The 15886-nt window shown below is 39.4% G+C and overlaps 1 protein-coding gene and 1 pseudogene across 1 annotated transcript; both read left to right on the top strand.

The window, feature by feature from the left end:
- The first annotated feature begins 1699 nt into the window (after window positions 1-1699).
- Window positions 1700-5015, top strand: LOC131789597 (E3 ubiquitin-protein ligase TRIM71-like). The gene has a single exon (XM_059106753.2). It carries the CDS (start codon window positions 1881-1883, stop codon window positions 4095-4097), a length of 2217 nt encoding a protein of 738 aa, XP_058962736.2. The 5' UTR covers window positions 1700-1880; the 3' UTR covers window positions 4098-5015.
- A 7198-nt stretch (window positions 5016-12213) lies between these two features.
- On the top strand, window positions 12214-15153 carry LOC131789599 (E3 ubiquitin-protein ligase TRIM71-like; annotated as a pseudogene).
- The last annotated feature ends 733 nt before the right edge of the window (window positions 15154-15886 follow it).

The raw sequence follows: 15886 nt of genomic DNA, 5'->3' as shown, positions 1-15886 counted from the left end.
AATGGAGAATGGAGAATGAAGAATGGAGAATTGAGAATGGAGAATGGAGAATGGAGAATGAAGAATGGAGAATGGAGAATGGAGAATTGAGAATGGAGAATGGAGAATGGAGAATGGAGAATGGGGTATGAAGAATGGAGAATGGAGAATGAAGAATGAAGAATGGAGAATGGAGAATGGAGAATGGAGAATGGAGAATGGAGAATGGAGAATGGAGAATGGAGAATGGAGAATGAAGAATGGAGAATGGAGAATGAAGAATGAAGAATGGAGAATGGAGAATGGAGAATGGAGAATGAAGAATGGAGAATGGAGAATGGAGAATGGGGTATGAAGAATGGAGAATTGAGAATGGAGAATGAAGAATGAAGAATGGAGAATGGAGAATGGAGAATGTAGAATGGAGAATGGAGAATGGGCAATGGAGAATGGAGAATGGAGAATGAAGAATGGAGAATGGAGAATGGGGTATGAAGAATGGAGAATGGAGAATGGAGAATGGAGAATGGAGATTGGAGAATGGGGAATGGAGAATGGAGAATGGAGAATGAAGAATGGAGAATGGAGAATGAAGAATGGAGAATGGAGAATGGAGAATGGGGAATGGGAAATGGGAGAAGAAAAATAAAAAAATGAAAAATGGGAAATGGAGAGTGGAGAATGGAAATTGAAGAATGGAGAATGGAGAATGGAAAATGAAGAATGGAGAATGGAGAGTAGAGAATGGAGAGAGGCGAATGAAGAATGAGAGGAGAAAATTTAAAAAATGGACATTGGCATGGCTGTTTCAAAACGCCCGCCATGTTAATTCCTTATAAACAACCTGCATTTTATGACGTATTTCACACATAGAAGGCAAAGTCCAGATAGTCAGCAACCAATCAAGAATCCTTCTTTTAAATGTTATCCTTTTCTCTTGGTCAATGTATCTTCACTGATCGACATCGCAATTTATCTTTGGTTAGGGTATATTGGAGATACAACAGAGTTTCAGCTTGCTTTTTGTAGTAAAATTACGTGAAATTATATTTTTGAGACAACTAGCTGTAGACGAATACTTTTGATTTTCTCTCTGTTAGAGGAACAGCAGTAAGCGTAGTCATCTCTTTCGCAACCGTTATTTGGTCTCGTCGCGCAACGCGTTCTCTCTCCAACGGGGAATAAATGGCGTTATGTGACGAGACAGGAAACAACAATACTGAAGTGTGGCACTAATGCATTTTATTTTTGCGTAGAAGTAATTAGACAATAGACCACAAAATACCTGTGTAAGTTCAGAAAAATTAGTCTTTTTTTCTTTCTCTTACTGTTTAGTAATGCGATATTTTCGTCCGTTTGAAAGTTATGTTCTTTTTTTGTTACAAAAGCAATTGTAAAGTGCCCCATCTCAACCCGCCCAGTCGAAAAAATAATTCTTGCAGGCAACGCATGCCATATGTTTGCCTAGAAGTATCTGGACAGCAGAGACAGTAGGAGACATAATATCTGTGTGAGTTCAGATAAATTAGGTTTTTTCTGTCTTTCAGCAATTTTTTCGTTTTTTGAAATTTATGACTTTTTCAGTGACAAAAATGAAAACATTAAGTGCACAAACTGTCCCATCTCAATCCATCCAGCCGAAAAGGTAACTCTTGCATGCTATGCATACCTATGTCTAAGAACTGGTGTTGTGGTTAGTCTGGAACGCACACAATGCAAACAAACACTAGATAGCAGAGTCCTAGACAAACAAATATCTTCCCGTTACATGATAGCTAAATCCATTATGATAATTGGCAGCTACTTCTAGAAAAGCCAAAAAGAGATTATCACAAGGCTTCATTGTTTCAAGCTGATTTCTGCCAAATAGTTACTCTCCTCGCTCACATTTGACGAACAAAATGGATATCAAAACGTTGCTACATGATCTTCGTGAAGAAGTGTCATGTCCTGTGTGTACTAACATATACACGGATCCAAAACAGCTCCAATGTTTGCACAGTTTCTGCCTCCAGTGCTTGCAGCAATGGTACAGAACAAGTCATGGCCGAGACACAATCAGATGTCCGAAATGCCAAGCTCTAAACAAAGTGCCGGAAAGTGGCGATCTGAAAGATCTACCAACCAGTTTTTACCTGAACGGCCTGATTAATGTGTTAGCCATTAAAGAATGTAACAACAGTCAAGTACAGTGTGGAAATTGCGACAAGAAAAGCTCCGAGACATCTTATTGTTTCCAGTGTTGCATATTTTATTGCCAACAATGCGTCATTGGACACAACATCATGCGAAGCAACAAAGATCACCGTGTTCTGGCGCTCAAGGATTTTCAAGAAAAGGACTTTGAAGATGTGATGAAACGACCCATGTACTGCTCGAAACAGCGGCACGAGAAGGAAGAACTGAAGTACTTCTGCAAGGATTGTACTAAGGCAGCTTGCCACAGCTGTGTCGTGTTATATCATGCGGGTCACGCTATGGTGCACCTAGACGAAGAAGCTGAAAAACAAAAGATCCAAATGAACTCATTGATAGAAACAAAGAGGAGTGATTTACAAGCAAAAAGAAACATTGTACGACAACTTGATGAGGATTACGCAAAAATTAAACAAACAGGAGAAGACTTGGAGCGAGAAGTACAGGAGTTTGTGGACAATTTGTTTGCAACTGTTGAAGCGAAGAAACAAGCCATTTGTGAAGCAGTGAAGAGAGAAACGGGGAAATCGCTCGAAATTATTGCAAGGCAGAAAACGGAGATAGAACGTCAAATTGACTTAACCGAATTATCGTTGGAGAAAGCTGATAAACTGATGATACGAAGTACAAACGCTGAAGTCGTTCTCCTAATGAAATCATTAGAGACAATGTTTCAGCGAGATGATCAAAACCAACCAGTGGACCTCGACTTAAAAAACCCTCCTTTTTTAGCTTTTGTTGAGAATCGTAAGCTACGGAACACTATTGAAGGCGACGGAATTGGATCTTTGAGATTAGCACACCAAACAAAAGCAAACCAGTCCGTTGCTGAAGGTAAAGGACTTGAAGAAGGATTTGTTAACCATATAGCGCAGTTTACTTTAACTACAAGAGACGCCGAACGAAGACAGTGTTACAATGAAGATGATCACGCAACGGTGGAGATTATGGACGAACATGGACGAGAATGCGTAACGGAAGTGCAAATAAAGGACAACAAAGATGGACTCTATCAGATCAGCTATTTTCCCAGAGTTTTAGGAAGGTTTAGAGTAACAGTAAAGGTAAACGGAGAACATGTTCAAAACAGCCCTTTTACTATAATAGTAAAACCATTTCAGTTCAAAGCCGTGTTGTCTTTCGGAAAGAGTCCTTGGGGAGTAGCAGTGAATGCCAGGGATGAAATAGCTGTAACTAATTCCCTTGACAACAGAGTTGAAATTTTTAACAAGAATGGAAATTACTTGAGATCATTCGGTAGGGAAGGTCACATGGCGGGAGAGTTTAAATATCCGAGGGGAATAGCATTTCATAATAACGGGAATATTTACGTGGCCGACCGGAATAACCACAGAATCCAGATTTTTAGTGGGGAGGGTCAGTACGTGAGCAGTTTTGGTGAGAAAGGAAACCTTGATAGTCAGCTTAATTCTCCTTTGGGCTTATCGGTAGACAGTAATGGAAACATTATTGTCGCTGATACAGGTAACAAAATGATTAAGATCTTTTCTTCTGATGGCACGTTTCTAATGCAGATAGGTGGACAGGGAGCTTTTACTTGTCCCATCCACTGTGTCCAGTACGATACATATCTCATAGTGTCGGACAGAAATGAACATTGTATTAAAGTTTATGACAGGGACGGAAACTTTCAGTACAAGTTTGGAAAGGAAGGCGAACGAGACGGGAAGTTTTATTATCCCGAATGTTTGTCAGTGAACAAGTCAGGACATCTGATGGTATGTGACTCATATAATCATAGAGTACAAGTATTTGAACTGAATGGAAGGTTTCTCAGTAAGTTTGGAACTAAAGGTGGCAATTTAGGAGAATTCAATGGTCCAAGGTCTCTGGCGGATCTTTCTAATGGGCAAATTGTTGTCGCCGATGATGGAAACGATCGTATTCAGATATTTGAGTAAAATATAATCAGTAAAGAAAATTGATTTGATTTCTGTTTCAAAAATGTATTGGTGAAATAGTAGTAAAAATGACGGACGTGGCTCTATCAACAAGTGTGTAGAATGAAGTCTATCTTTTAGTCAACCCCGTTGGTAATTTAGTCAGATAATTAACATAATACTCTTCTGATGTAATAACTACATTTCGACTTGCTTGATGTTCAGATCCTGCCGCATAATATTCAATGTTTTATTTCTAACTTTATGAGTACAGAGCTCGTCAGTTTCCCTGTTAAAAAATGATTGTATTTTGATATTTCTCTCTCTAAGATTTGAGGTCGGATGGGTTGACAAACTTAACGTTAAATTCTGTTGAAGCAGGTACTGTGTAACTTTTGTGTTCTCGGGTATTGCCGCCTCTTTTATCGATAAAATTTCCTTTACGTAAACGGAGGCGAAAGGCGAAGACGTCATATTACTTTTCGGCTGTTCGAAAGCAAATGGTTCTTGGGTGAATACCCACGACCTAACCAATCAGCACGTTCGAAAAGTAATATTTACACATAGTGATCGTAATCATATACTTAGACCGGTGCTACTTTTTATCATAAAGAAATGATAGCTAGGTATGAAGATAATGCCTTGCTAGATACTAAGAGAACGAGTTATACCAAAGAAGTGCATTTAATCTAAGTTCATGGAATAGTTTAGAGGAAGCGTCAGCAATACATGATAATTTGAAAATTAATTGCTCTAGATCTCCAAAAAATGTTTGTAGTTATGTTTTCTATGTAAGCTTTAGCTTCAATATTCTTCAATATTGACATATTGTAGAGATATTATTCGAATTAATGTAGTCGCTTTATTACTTATTAACGAATGTTTTGTATAAGTCTTTTTGATTAGCAGATATAACTATGTAATTAATTACTTCGATGTAACGAGAATAAACTTTGTGTAATCGTGTGTCTTGAAACAGAAGTTGATTTTTTTTATATATCCATTTTCAGAATTTCAGACATTTTTTTTGAAAACCGTATTTGTTTTGGAAAGCGGGTGTAGAGTTATGATGAAAGTATTCACTTTCCTTCCCCCTCTCCCCCTTTCCTGATAAATCGTGAATGGAAAAAAATGCTATCACGACATCTTCCCCTTTTTGATATGTTGTTCAGTTAAGAGGACGCGTCCTGAGTGGGTGTCACGCGTGACTATACGACATGGAATCTGGTCATAATTTTTCGTGGACACACACTCAGGACGCAGTCTCTCTAAAAGCAGTCCAGTGTGTTTCGGGTCGAAAAATCAATTTCTTTCAAACTTTGCCCAGGAATCTATCTTAGTCTAAAAGTGATCGAAACCACCCTGGTTTTTTCAAATATAGCAAAATAATATTTTTCTGAGTGAAAATCGATTCAGCGCTCAAACGCCAATTTTTAATAACACCGAATATCAAAAATGGCACAAATAGCCGAGTTGGTTTTTTTTTTTTACAAAATTCTAGTTCAGGGTTTGTTTTGCTCCGCACATTTAGATCTACCCTTTCTGAGAACAAAGAGCATAATCGTTTTGTTTTTTTTTTTTTTTGGCGGTTTTTGTCACTGCAATTTCTATTTGTATGACAGACCACCATGACCTGAAATATGTAACTTTTTATCTCGGCTCAGCGCAAAATTCCAACTTCTATCCCACGATATTTTTATATATACACTGGCTAAAATAGGGTAGAAGAGCATAGAAATATTAAAACATGTTATGGTTTCGGCGAACTTCTAGAATAGCCGGCCAACAAATCGCGCGCATTTTCGAAAAATCGACCCAACAATGCACATGGAGCGGTCTAAAAAATAAACAAAACTTATACGACCAACTTATGTTTGACGAGTGATTTGAGTCCATAAAAGCGTTTTTATGACTTGCAATAGGAGAAAACACCATTAAGTAAAGAAAAATGAAAAGGGCCCCTCTTTTGTAGTCTTAAACTGTAAGTTCTCATAAAATCATCAGAAAAAAAGATATTTGTCGATGAAAACTACATAAAACAGAATGATGGAAGATTGATCTATTTCCCTACAGGTGTAAAGAACGGTACAGAAATTTTCCTGTGAATTTTTTGTCACTCAAATTCAATTACGCAGTTCGTTTGCAATAACTTTACTCCCATGTAGTTGCGTAAATTTAGAAAAATACCTTAACCCGCTACTTTTTCAAAATCGTCTGTCATGTAAAAGTAGTAACCATTATAGATCTGTTAGGAGGCATCGTTTAAACTCGGATGGATATTCAATTTTTTAAATTGTTCTAAGAAGCCGCCTTAACCTGAGAAAAGCAATTTAATTTACAAGAAATCTTAGTAATGATTTGGTTTACGAGTTGCGAACAACAAGATGGGGACTCCATACTTTTTGTTGTACTTTTCGAATTATAGAGGAACATGTGGTAGCTCAAGAGGTATTACACAGTCCGTGAGCCTTGGAGATTGCAATAAGTCAATTGTAAGCCATCTGAGCTCTTGTCATTTATTTCGCGAAACGCTAACTGAACATGAACTCATTTTAGCAAGAGTGGGCTTTTTGAATTGCCAGTTTCAAAGCTTAACGAAATGATGATATGCCCAAGACATGTCGTGGAGGTACTGGATTCAGGGAAGGCCCTGCCAATACTCCACCCACCAAGGCGGTAGTAAAGCGATAAAAAATAGGGATATAGTCAATCTCAAAATGGCGAGAGAAATCCTGAAATTTCATGGAATGGTTGTCCCGATTTGATCAGGTGGGTCAGTTACGAAGTTATCCTTGTTGTATTTTTTGGAGAACCAAATTCACATCTCCCGCATTTTCGGTGTTTTCTCTTTGAAAATAGTGTTAGATAATATCTATTAGCCCAGTCATGGGCTCGTGCCTTAGTATCATATCTCAAACCTTATTAAGACGTACAAAATGCGATTGTGTTGTAAACAAATCCGTTTGTAGAATGATCGCAGCAGAAGAAAGAACGAAAAAGTACTCAGTTTTACAACAGGACTAAGTGACGACATTTGCCTAGGGCAGCCTCGTACTCCGTGTTTCGTCAGTCATGCCCCTGGGGCGAGAAAAGAGAGAAGACTATGATAAATGCTAGGAATGAGCTTGCCCCGGGGTGTCTTGAGGAAGTTTTGATAGTGTAGCCAAATACTGTGTATGATTGCTAACAGACATTTCGATAAAAGCTTTAAATAGTATATTTCTTCTTCCAGTGATATGATTTGCAGTAATTGCCGGAAGAGACTTAAAGCTACCTTTAGGGAGTCGGCCTGGGCTTCGGATGTAGAGGATAAGGCCGGTAGCGACTCAAGCAGCTCACTAAATCCTCATATGTAAACTTGAGATATCGAATGGTACGAGATTGAGCTCGGAGAGAATTAAATTGAAACTTATAGACGGAATGTTGTCGGACATAGACAGATGAAGCCGGAGGGAGATAGGAGAAATGAAGGAGGAATGACCGTGAAAAATTAGAATAAACTGCCGGACAAGTAAAGACAAAAAGAGGGGAACATATATAGGTGGACGAGACTGTTTGGAGATAAATTGGAGGAGGGAAAGTAATGGCGGTGACTTCTCGTGATTAACCTCTTCTATAACGTTCTTTTTACGGGGCTCCTAAAAAATTTGCCGTGGCAGCTCTTTACGCCCACGAGGAAGTGCCGTCAACACCAGGAATCGACGTTATCCATGCTCAGGCAGACACAGTCCTCGGTTAAGTCCACTGGTGAATTGGAAAGTAGTAAAGAAGAAGAATCACACCTGACGGTAAAGAACAATTTCCATTCTTCCGTTCAGGTTTTTAATTCTCCAATGGAAAAGCTTGCAGAGGTATCAGTGCTAAAAAAAAATTGACCAGCTGCAACATCAGCTGAAAAGCTGGGATGCTTGTAGTGATGTGGAGTGAGAAGAATTTGTTTGTAAAGCTACAGAGGCATGCAGGTTGGTTTGCAATGTCATAGCACCAAATGATGGAGAGAAGCTGCTCCAAGCTCTCCAGGGAGAAAAAGTGAACGACACGACTGTTGACCCTGGTCTAGGGGCGTTAGTCGCGGCCTAGAGGAGAGTGCCAATTAATATGCTTAAGACACAGATCCTTAGTATATACGCCAATAAGTTTTAAGCAAGCAAGTTGAAGGCTCTTCATCGATCTTTTGAAATTATCAGTGATGGGCAAATAAAAAAAGCCAGAGTGCACAGTTCTTCTGGAGGCCCCGGTATCCCAGTAGCAAAGATACCACAGCATCGAGTTCGATCAGATAAAGTTCAGTTGGATCACTTTCTGGAATTTACATCAGGATGTGGCATTTGGAGGCCGAAAACTCAAGCTTGAAAGTGGTAAAGAACTAGTGATGCCAAACATAGTGCGTACCATTGCAAGATGACAATCACTAACCAGTACCTTGATTCGTCGATGAGTCGCGCCTTTTGGAAGTTTAGGAAGCGTCCCAAAGAAAATCTCTTAAAGGTCTTGATAACAAGGCGGTAGATGACGTCGATGGTTTTGAAGCACTTCACAATATTTCAGACGAATTCAAAGAAGTGGGGGCAAACAAGGATCGAGTAATGTGCGCAAACGTGCACAAGGTTGAAAGAGGCTAAGTTATACTTGAAGACGGCCTATCAAGATAACTGCAAAGCGTAAGACAATTGTCCCGACCACTGCACTACATTCGCCCTGAGCGATCCTGCTGACTCTGATTATTGCACGGGTTGTGGCCACGACCTTAATATTTCATGTAACGACTGTAAGGCACTGAAGGAGGCTATTCAGGAAATTCATTCTGCCATTGGAAAGTATTCCTCCAAGATAAATAATAAAGAGGAGGATGATCTTCGACATAATGGACTTGTCGCTGAAGAGAAAGTCAAAGAGTGGAAGGCGCACATTCTGCGCGCCCACAATCAGGAATAATACAAGCAAAGCATCCTGCTTTCTCTTCTGGAAGACGAAGTTCTTGTATTATCTGACAAGGCAATGAAATGTTTTTGGAAATAAAGTTTCGCGAGAAGCAAACAGAGTGGTTTGCAAAGAGAGGCATAAATTGGCATATTTGCAGTGTCATTTTCAAGAAAGGCGGGAAGCTTGAAGTCTCCTCTTACGCTCACCTGTTGAACAGTTGTAGCTAGGATTGGTTCGCTGTTCTCTCGTTCAAGAGCAACTCATGACTGCCATAAAAAGGCGTAGATTAAGATCAGATGACGCCGGTTGTTGTCACAACAGCAGTCCGTTTAGCGGCCTCCGAGACGTCGGAAGTAGTCAAGGGAATTGACGTTGTGAGATATGATTTTTCGGAACCACAGCACGGTAAGGATATTTGCGATAGGATTTTATGCCCGATGAAAGCCGCCGTCAAACGTTACTGCAACAAAGGTTATGATATTTTGGCGGATCGAGGCATGCAGACTGCCCCAAAAAAAAGACCAGTTCGAGGAACGACAGCAGGAGTATTCTGCATGAACGACAAGAATATAACTATAAAGTTAAAGAAGATCCCTAATTTCACTGAGCACAACGCACAATTTTGGCAGACTTCGAATGTGGAAGGCTTTTAAAATTGGAGCTGGTAAGCTAATTGCATGGAATGAAATCATATTTTGTCCTCAAGAAGCTACCTGCCACAGCGAAGAAAAACTGTTTCTCCCAATCTCAGCGCAAGAGATGGATAAGACGACTACGCACTATGGAAGAGTCGATGATGTCAGTGGCATCTTCAAATATCCCCATCCCTCGTGCTCAAAAGAATTTCTTGGAAACTCTTCGAAGTGTGACTGCAAATCACAGCCCAGTGAAGACGGTACGGAGCGGCGTGTATGACCAGTTACGAATCTATTGGCTCTCAGCGCCTCCAGAGGATTTCACTGGATTCTAAAAGAAAGTCATGCCTCCAGTTCAAATTGAAACCACAACCGAACAGGGAGAAAGGAAGATCCCGCACAAGTAGCTAACGATATGCGCAATGCTCGCAACACCGATGACACATGAACGTTTAGTAAAATGGAATGGCTTTCAAAGCTTCAAATCCAGGGATTTTTTCGCGAGTCTCTGCGAAGAGAAAGCAATCAGGTGGTAAGGAAACCTCCAGCCATGGCGACGAGCCTGACGATAGTGAAGAGCTGGCTGAAGAGTATGCCTCGCTAACAGATGAAGAAATGCTCGAGAAATCCAGTGTAGCCATACAGTCTGAAATTAGTGTCAAGCGTCTAGTGATGTATGATGCATGTCTACAACCTTTGCGAAATGGCATTTGAAAACAGACTTTCATTTTTCAAGGTTAAGATGCTCAGGGAAATGTGCAAGCATTTTGAAATCCCATCTAACTCAAGAGACACCAAATCAAGTTTGATTAAGAAACTCTCAAATGGTTGAAGACTGTTCATGCACGAAATAATAAAATTACGCAATGCAAGTTTCAAACAATTATTTTGGTAAGTTGAAATTCCTCTAGTTTGTCAATAGTGACATTTGTGACGGTTTGGATTATTTGGATTCTGCACCAAAAAATCGAAAACTATTTTACCTGGTTGATTTACTATGTGTTCTGGTTAAATATATTTTACCCTATTTTAGCCAGTCTGGATAAAGATATCGTGGGGAAGAAGTTGGAATTTTGCGCTGAGCTGAGATAAAAAGTTGCATATTTCAGGACATTGCGCCAGTAGCGTCAAAGTGGGTGAAACAAAAAAAATTGGAAAAAACCGTTAAAAGAACAAAATTTATGTTATTTGTTCTCAAAAAGGGTTGATCTAAACATGATATGTGAAGCAAAACAACACCTCGCACGAGAATTTTGTGAAAAGACGAGCTCGGCAATTCGTGCCATATTTGATATTCGGTGTTGTTAAAAACTGGCGTTTGAGCGCTGAAGCAATTTTCGCTCAGAAGAAACTTATTTTGCCATATTGCACTGGACCGCTTTTAGAAAGACTGCGTCTTAGTTTCTCAAACGTACACACAAGGGAGGAAGACAAGCATACGACAAAACTAAAGTCGATTTGACGGATTTTACTGTGTATAGCATGTAGCTCAGTAAATAGCTTCTAGCACAAATAAATTTATATTTGAAACGAGTAAATGCGATACAAAACTCCATCGCGAGAAAAATTTAATTACTTACAATTAAAAGGATACACGGATCATTTCAAGATCAAAAACAGTATCTGAAATTTTGAACTCAGTTTATATTTGATATTTATGTTCAGCGCAACTGTTCTAGAAGTGTGCTCATTCGTTTCACTAACACTTGATGGGTCAAATTAAATTTGTTGAAGTTGATGAAAGGGCTATTTTAATGTTTATTTGAAAATTAGTCAGTTGGGAGTTTAAGAAAGGTTAGCCGTTCGATACTTAAATTTTTCAGAGTCCAAATCACTTCTAAACTACGATAAACGAGCCCTCAGGTTTGCTTAATGAGAAATTTCGATCAGACAAAGCACTTGCCTCACTTTTTAAGCTAGCGGCTGCGGCGCTGGAAAACATATGTTCCTCCTTGTAAACAATAAATCTGAAAAAAAAGTTGAGTTCCCATTTCACTGTATGGTGTGAGCAGACTTTCATTAGCACTGTGAAATCACCGACGAAGCCCGTGGGTTTCGAAACAGCGAGGGATGCGAGCGTGCGAGTGATCTGGAGAGGTTCTCGCACCCATCGCAAAGTGCAGCCATTGAGAGGCTGCTCGTCGTTACGAGACCAAAACAACACATGATTGATCGGCTATAACAGTGATACAGCTTGAAGTGGAGGACAATAGAGACAACACATTTCAGAGATAACTTTAGAGGCTTGTGCGCAGACTCGTAGCTTAATCCTTTAGGCGTTTTAAGAATGATTTGACATTTTCCTTAACAACTCGAAAAGAGTCAGAGGTAAATTTTTCGTGTCGTTGTTTTCAGAAATTGGTGTTGTGGTTAGTCTGGAACGCAGACAATTCATTAAGAGATTTGTGTTTTGGTTTAATCAGCGTTTCAATAATATCAAGGTCACAACACTGGATAAAAGAGTCTGATATAAACCAAACATCTCCGGTACATGATTGGTTGACTGAGCTAAACCCATTATGATAATAAGGAGCTAGTTCTAAGAAAAGCTAAAAAAAGATCATCGCAAGTTCATTGTTTCAAGCTGATTTTTATTGATTTCTGCCAAATAGTTACTCTCCTCGCTCACATTTGACGAACAAAATGGATATCAAATCGTTGCTACATGATCTTCGTGAAGAAGTGTCATGTCCTGTGTGTACTAACATATACATGGATCCAAAACAGCTCCAATGTTTACACAGTTTCTGCCTGCAGTGCTTGCAGCAATGGCACAGATCAAGTCATGGCCGAGACACAATCAGATGTCCGAAATGCCAAGCTCTCAACAAAGTGCCGGAAAGTGGCGATCTGAAAGATCTACCAACCAGTTTTTACCTGAACGGCCTGATTGATGTGTTAGCCATTAAAGAATGTGAAAACAGTCAAGTACAGTGTGGAAATTGCGACAAGAAAAGCTCTGAGACATCTTATTGTTTCCAGTGTTGCATATTTTATTGCCAACAATGCGTCATTGGACACAACATCATGCGAAACAACAGAGATCACCGTATTCTAGCGCTTAAAGATTTTCAAGAAAAGGACTTCGAGGATGTGATGACACGACCCATGTACTGCTCAAAACAGCGGCACGAGAAAGAAGAACTGAAATACTTCTGCAAGAATTGTACTACGGCGGCTTGCCAAAGCTGTGTCTTGTTGGATCATGTGGGTCACGCTATGGTGCACTTAGACGAAGAAGCTGAAAAACAAAAGATCCAAATGAAATCACTGATAGAAGCAAAGAAGAGTGATTTACAAGCAAAAATCAACATTGCACGACAACTCGATGTGGATCATGCAAAAATGATTAAAACAGGAGAAGACTTGAAGCGGGAAATACAGGGGTTTGTGGACAATTTGCTTGCAACTGTTGAAGCGAAGAAACAAGCCATGTATGAAGCAGTGGAAAAAGAAACGAGGAAATCGCTCGAAATTATTACAGGGCTAAAAACGGAGATCGAATCTCAAATTGAGTTAATCGAATCATCGCTGAAGAAAGCTGATAAACTGATGATACGAAGTACAAACGTCGAAGTCGTTCGACTGATGAAACCATTTGAGACAATGTTTCAGCGAGATGATCAAAACCAACAAGTGGACCGCGACCTAAAAAAACCTCCTTTTTTAGCTTTTGTGGAGAATCATAAGCTGCGGAACACTATTGAAGGCGAAGGAATTGGATCTTTGCGAGCAGTAAACCAAACAAAAGCAAACCAGTCCGTTGCTGAAGGTAAAGGACTTGAAGAAGGATTTCTTAACTATATAGCGCAGTTTACTTTAACTACAAGAGACGCCGAACGAAGACAGTGTTACAATGAAGATGATCACGCAACGGTGGAGATCATGGACGAGCATGGACGAAAATGTGTGACGGAAGTGCAAATAGAGGACAACAAAGATGGACTCTATCAGATCAGTTATTTTCCCAGGGTTTTAGGAAGGTTTAAAGTAACAGTAAAGGTAAACGGAGAACATGTTCAAAACAGCCCTTTTAGTGTAGTAGTGAAACGATTTCAGTTCAAAGCCGTGCTGTCTTTCGGAAAGGAAGGTTCCTCTGAAGAAATGTTTTGCGAGCCTTGGGGGGTAGCAGTGAATGCCAGGGATGAAATAGCTGTAACTGATTTTAACAACCACAGAGTTCAAATTTTTAACAAATATGGAAATTATTTAAGATCATTTGGTAGGGAGGGTGAGAAGGCGGGAGAGTTTAAATATCCGAGGGGAATAGCATTTCATAATAATGGGAAGATTTTCGTGGCAGACTCTGGCAACCACAGAATCCAAATTTTTAATGGGGAGGGTCAGTACGCGGGCAGTTTCAGTGGGAAAGAAATCCGTGATAGTGAGCTCAATTCTCCTCGGAGTTTATGGATAGACAGTGATGGAAACATTATTGTTGCTGATACAGGTAACAAAATCATTAAGATCTTTTCTTCATGGCACGTTTCTAATGAAGATAGGTGGACGGGGGGCTTTTACTTATCCTATCCACTGTGTCCAGTACGATACATATCTCATAGTGTCGGACCAATTTGAACATTGCATTAAAGTTTATGACAGGAATGGAAACTTTCAGTACAAGTTTGGAAAGAGAGGTGGAGGGGACGGGGAGTTAATTCACCCCGTATGTTTGTCAGCGAACAAGTTTGGACGCCTGATGGTATGTGACACAAATAATCATAGAGTACAAGAATTTGAACTGAATGGAAGGTTTCTCAGTAAGTTAGGAACTAAAGGTGGTAATTTAGGAGAATTTAATAGTCCAAAGTCTCTGGCGGATCTCTCTACTGGGCAAATTGTTGTCGCTGATGAAGGCAACAATCGTATTCAGATATTTGAGTAACATATAATAACTAAAAAAAATGGATCGGTTTTGTTTCTGTTTCAAAAATGTATTCGTGAATTGGTAGTATAAATGACAGACGTGGCTCTATCAACAAGTCATGAAATGAAGTCTATCTTTAAGTAAACTGCATTGGTAATTGAGTCAGATTATTAACAAATCACTGTTTTGATGTGATAATTACATTTTGACTCGCTTGTTGTTCAAATCATACCTGCATAATATTCAATGTTTCATTGTTAACTTTATGAATGGAGAGCTCCTCAGTTTCCCTGACAAAAAATTATTGTATTTTGATATTTCCCCTTAAAATTTGATGTTAGATAGGTTGATAGACTTAACGTTTAATCCTGTAGAAGCAAATACTGTTTGTGTTCTCGGGTATTGCCTCCTCGTTCATTGAAAAAATTTCCTCTGCGTAAGCGGAGGCTAAAGGGGAAGCTTTCATATCAGTCCTATGATAGCTTGGTGTTTGTATTTATGTTTTCTACGTAAGCGATGGCTTCAACATTCTTCAATAGTGACATATTGTATCGAGATATTATTCCAATTAATATAGTCGCTTTCTTACTTATTAGCATAAGAAATAGATAAGTCTTTTTGATTGCCAGATATAACTATGTAATTAATTACTTCTGTGTAACGAGAATAAACTTTTTGTTATCTGATGTCATGTGAAAGAAGATAAATTTTTTTTAATAAATCCATTTTCAGAATTTCAGACATATTTCAAAAAACCGTATTTGTTTTGGAAAGCGGGTGAAGAGAAATAATCGATAAAAGTACTCACTTTCCTCCCCCTCCCTTCCCCTCATATTTGTTTCGGAAAGCAGGTGTAGAGTAATGATAAGAATAGTCACTTCCCCCCCCTCCCCTCCCCCCCATGTTTGTTCTGGAAAGTTGGCGTAGAGCAATGGTGAGAGCACTCACTTTCTTCCCCCCTCTCCTCCCCATCCCCTTGCAAGAGGTGCGGCCAAAAAGTGATAAGTGCTAAGCTCTCTGTGGAAGAAGCGAGGAACGGGCAAGTATTCTTTGCTGGTTATGGTTTTCATGTCAAGGTAACGGTTACTGCTTCATTATCTTTTATATCTAGCCCTTGTTTGAGGTGCGTATTCTGTCTAAGTACAAGAGATCAAATTAATGCATTTACTGGATTTTCAAATCACTCATCTAAGTTTCCTACGAAGTCTGAAAAGATTAATCTTATCGGTTTTACAGACCGCCCGTGACGGTTGTCCACTCAAATTATTGAAATACCTAGCGGGAAGGTTCCCTCGTGCGTAAAACACTTTTTCTGAATAATGTGCTGAATTTGCAAGGTGAAGTCACATGACTATAAATTCTAAGAGGAAAATCTCTAAAGCGTA

This window comes from Pocillopora verrucosa, chromosome 13 (assembly GCF_036669915.1).
Source record: "Pocillopora verrucosa isolate sample1 chromosome 13, ASM3666991v2, whole genome shotgun sequence".
NCBI classification, from domain to species: Eukaryota; Metazoa; Cnidaria; class Anthozoa; order Scleractinia; family Pocilloporidae; genus Pocillopora; species Pocillopora verrucosa.
The sequence above is the reverse complement of the archived record's forward strand: the minus strand, read 5'-3'. Positions and strand labels throughout refer to the sequence as shown.